Genomic DNA, 5160 nt, shown 5'->3' with positions numbered 1-5160 from the left:
GTTTTATTAAAGAAGAATCATTTCAATGCAGTCAGTCCCTGGACAGGAATTTGTCAGGACATGATGTACTCTAGAAGCATAGTAACTTAACACCACTTTGTACTTGGATGCCCTTTGCAAAGTAGACAAAAACAATATAGGTATTTGGGGAGGAGACAGACATACACACATTCATATTGCTTATTTCTGAGGGAGTCCACAGGATGATGTTCACTGTCATCGCTGTCCCAGGGTAGTTTCCTGATCAGCCAGGTTTCTCACACACTCAGGATGTGGTTGCAACACTGTGTCTCTTGCACAGAAATAGATGGCAGAGTCCTCAGATGTCAGGCTGCTGAGCTCCATGTAGGCTGTGCTGGAGGATTTATCTGCTGTCAGTGTGGCCTTTCCCTGGAACTTGTGATTGTATTCAGCAGCATCATATTCAGGAATAATAGATCCAATCCACTTCAGGCCTTGTCCAGGCTTCTGCTTCACCCATTCCATAGTGTATTCAGTGAAGGTGTACCCGGAAGCCTTGCAGGACAGCTTCACTGAGGACCCAGGCTTCACCAGCTGAGGACCAGATTGTTGCAGCTGGACCTGGGAGTGCATACCTGTGGAGAAATAGGAGAAATAGAAATATATCTTTGTCACCTTAGTCCCTGTTCCTTCCTCAGTAACCTGTAGTTACTGACACAAGAAAGACATTCCATTCCATGATGAGGATGTATGTCTTCTGTAACTATGGAGAAGACACAGATCTTATGCTGTGCTGAGTTGTGGATGTCCTTGCATTTACCATAATAGAGTCAGGTAATTTGCATATTCATGAGCAGTGTACTTCTTAGATAAGGACCTAGTCTGCCTGGAGAGGAAGCTAGAGGAGACCTAGGTTAGACAGCAGGATCCTGAGGTTCCAGTGCTAATCCTCTCTGAGGATATGTATAGCAACCTTACCTAGGCCCTCTACAGAAGCTTAGTTTGTAACATCAGGACCCAAAATATCCATAGATTTCAGGTCTGAGACAGTGACTCCAATAAGTGCCAAGGTTATCAGATTGATTTACAGATGGTGGCTGTGATGATGGAAACAGTGTTGAGAAATTAAAACATGCTGAGTTTGGAATCTACAGCCTCCTTTCAGATATATGCAAATAATATATGAGGTTCCAATAGACCATACACTAAAAAACTCTCCCAAACTAACCAAAGCAACCATTACCACAACAATGATTATAGCAACAACATCATAATGGCTAAATTGTGGAATTGAACTTCATTATCTGTCAGCAGAGGATCTCATCAAGATGTCATGTTTCTTTAAACAGCACAACAGAAATTTTTCTTCCACAAGGAATATGGAAATTACATAAGTTACTGGAAAATGGATACAGCTAGAGGTAAATGTATTAAGCCAATCTCAGAAATCAAACCTTATATGACAGTAATATCAGTAGTTTTCAGATATTGCATGCTGATATACAACTTTGAATAAATTAAATGATGATGTACAAGTGTGATTGTCTAGAAGACTAAATGCAAAATAGGAGGGAAAAATGAAGGGTAGTGATTATGGGAAAATATAATTGTGTATGAAATATATGTGTATGGAAATTTTAAAAATAAGTAAAATTGCTATTTTTACATTTCATGTTTTTGAAAATTTAATCCATGTATAAAATATAGTATGAACATATCTATATATATTATGCCATACTGGCTCAATTGTGACCTTTGAATATGTCTCTGTTGTGCTTCATGACCTCTTCTATTTAATTACCTAATAACAATGTGAGTCCAACAGGCTCTATCTATATACACATATGTGGAACCCCTCGCTAGTATACCAGAAACCTCCAGAAGTCTTCCAAAGAAAACTGATCATATTTTCCCTATTAGTCATCAAGGCCAATGGATTCTCAGCTAGGTGGGGGTCCTCAGAAGTTTCTCTCCATCCATGTAATAGTTTTAAAATTGTTTTACTGTCTTTAGTGGTGTGAACAGACAAGACACACGAAGTTGTTTTTGTGAACCTCAGAGGAAAACTTATGGAATTCACTTCCTGTATTCTATCCAAGAAATCAAACTGATGTTGCTATGTTTGCCAGTAGACACCTTTACAAATTCAGCTACTTCACAGGCTCTGACCAAAGTAAATGAACTCAATGTTATTTTTATTCCTTTTTGCTTTAGTTTTAAATTGAAATTGGAAAAAAGTTTGCATCACATGCCAATCCCAGCTCACTATCCCTCTCTCTCCCTCCTTCCATGCCCTCCCAAAAACCCTCCCATTCCCATTCCCCCAATCCCCACTCCTTTCCCCAGGGAGGTTGATGTCCTCCATGGGGGGTATCCATAGTCTGTTGTTTCATTCAATGCAGGACCTAGGTCCTCCTCCAATAGACCAGGCTGAGAGAGCATTCTCATTGTGAGACAGGCACCCAAAGTCCACTTGTATGCCAGGAATAAACATTAACCTACTACCAAAGGCCCCATAGATTGCCTAAGTCTCCTCACGAACACCCACATTCAGCACATTCAGGGGGTCTGGATCAGTCCCATCTGGAACCCCACCAGTCTAGGATTCAAGAAACCCCCCCCCTTGTTCAGGTCATCTATTTCTGTGGGTTAAGCAAGTGCAGTCTTGACTCTATGCTCCTCAGTCCTCCCTCCCTGTCACTGGGTTCATTGTGCTCAACTCAGTGTTTAGCTGTGGGAGTCTTCCTCTGCTTCCAACAGTCATCTCTGCTTCCATCAGTCATTGGTTGGAGGGTCTGTCTCCCAGACTCTCTGACAGTCAGACTGTAGACTGGAACGCCCCTAATCCAAAGTCTAAAATGTGCATATGAGTGAGTACATACCATGTTTGTCTTTTTGTGACTGGGTTACCTCCCTAAAGATGGTTTCTTCTAGTGCCATCCATTTGCCTGCAAATTTCAATATTCCAGTGTTTATTTTTTCTGCTGAATAGTACTCCATTGTGTAAATGTACCATATATTCTCTATCCACTCTTCAGTTAAGGGGTATATAGGCTGCTTCCAAGTCCTGGCTATTACAAATAATTCTGCTATGAATACAGTGGATCAGACATCCTTGCTGTATGAATATGCAACTTTTTGTTATATGCCTAAGAATGGAATTGCTGGGTCTTGTGCTAGGCTGATTCCCATTTTTCACTGCTTTCCAAAGTGGCTGTATGTGTTGGCACTCCCACCAGTAGTTAAGGAGTGTTCCTCTTTCTCCTCATCATCTCCAGCATAAACTGACAATGGTATTTTTTATTTTAGCTATTCTGACAGAAGTAAGATGGCATCTCAGAATTGTGTTGATTTGCATTTCCCTTATGGTTGGGGATATTGAGTATATTCTTACCTGCCCCTCAGTGATGTTAGACTTCTCTATTGAGAATTCTCTATTTAGTTCTGTAGCCCACTGTTTAATTGAATCTTTTGGTGTTTTGGAGACTTGCTTCTTGAGTTTCTTGTAAATTTTATAGATCAGCCCTCTGTCAGATGTGGGGTTAGTGAATATCTTTTCCCAATCTGTGAGCTGATTTTTTTGTCTTGTTGACTGTGTCCTATGCTTTACGTAAGCTTCTCAGTTTCAGGAGGACCCATGTATTCATTGTTGATGTCAGTGTCTGTGCTACTGGTATTATGTTCAGGAAGCAGAAGAACTGGATACTGGCATGTAGAAAAATGAGGGTATATCCATGTTTATTCCTATGCACATAAATTAAGTCTAAATGGATCAAATCCAACCACAATGAAACTCATAGTTATTTTTAAAATAGTTTTCTTTCATACCACATTGTTTCTTTTTTCACTTGTGTTTTGAATCTATATCATGTTACAGAGTTATGTTTCTGTATTTTCTGTGTTCTGATGTGTAAGAATATCTACTGTATTAATTTGTTTGATGTTAGTCCCTGTCCTAAAATATTTTTGTCTATTTTGTTTTTTTTCCTGGAGATTGAAAGACAGGGTGTAGAGCAGGGTAGGAGAAGATACATGAAAGATTTAGAAAGAGTAGGACAAGGGTAATCAGTGATCAGGTGACATAGTACATATTTTTAAAAGATATTTGTAACACCATGGGGGTAGGAAGCCCGGAAACTTCTCCAGTAAGAGACATACTTAAATTAACAATTATGGGGAAATTACTTAAGTCAGAGCTAGCCAGTAAGAAACAAGCAAGGCCAACAGCTTCATAATTAGTATAGCCTCCTGTGTGTTTATTTGGGACTGACGTGGCTCTAGAAACAGGCTGGCGGGAAGGCTTCTCTCAAAGAAAAGCTTCTCTTTACAGAATGGTGTCAGAGCGGGATTGAATTTCCACGTAGAATGACAAAAGCTTTAAAGGAATTTTAGAAACAGAAGAATGGAGAGAAGAACAGATTTTTGATAGCAGCATTTTTCTAAGGTGTTTCGCTAGTGACAAGCCGAGATACACGCGGCTCGCTTACCGGAGTCTTCCTGACTGGGCATTAAAAACAAAAAACAAACAAACAAAAAAAAACAGCCAGCCAGGTTGTTTTAAGAGACTCTGCTAACAATTGAAAGGTGTGTACGTACAGCTGGAAGTGGCAGCTTTTGCTGGATGTCAGCATGGACTGAGGCAGTAAGCTAGAATCATGCTTACGCCCACCATCTTGAAAAAAAATATGTCAGTTTAAAACAGCCGCGGTTTCACAGATAAGACACGTGGCCAGAAAAACATAAAGATTTACAGTAAAGTCAGACTTGGATGAACAAAACCTCTAAAGGTTTACAGTGTGTTTAAAAATATACGTGAGATTGAGAGAGAAAATGAAACTACAAAGTGGAAAATAAAAAAAAAGCCAGCGATGTCATGGCACACGCTGGTAGGATTTACTCCAGAGGCAGAGGCAGGCAGATTTCCAAAAAGTTATGACCCAACTGGGTTTAACAGATATCTATAGAACATTCCACCCAAACACAAAGCGATATAACTTCTTCTTGGCACCACATGGAACCTTCTCTAAAATTGACCACAAAATAGGAAACATAGCAAATCTCCACAGATACAAGAAAACTGGAATAACCCCCTGTATCTTCTCAGACCACCATGCATTAAAATTAGAATTCAATAATAACACAAATTACAGAAACCCTTTAAACTCATGAAAATTGAACAATGCACAAATGCACCATCCC

At 39.7% G+C, this 5160-nt stretch overlaps 1 gene segment (V, D, J or C); it reads right to left on the bottom strand.

Moving 5' to 3' along the window:
• Nucleotides 1–216: 216 nt before the first annotated feature.
• Nucleotides 217–594, bottom strand: LOC121139518. The segment is given in 1 exon segment: nt 217–594. A coding segment is annotated over 1 exon segment (378 nt).
• Between the last annotated feature and the right edge of the window lie 4566 nt (nt 595–5160).

This window comes from Mesocricetus auratus, unplaced genomic scaffold, assembly GCF_017639785.1.
Source record: "Mesocricetus auratus isolate SY011 unplaced genomic scaffold, BCM_Maur_2.0 Super-Scaffold_15014, whole genome shotgun sequence".
In the NCBI taxonomy this organism is placed as follows: domain Eukaryota; kingdom Metazoa; phylum Chordata; class Mammalia; order Rodentia; family Cricetidae; genus Mesocricetus; species Mesocricetus auratus.
This window is presented reverse-complemented; position numbering and strand designations above follow the sequence as displayed.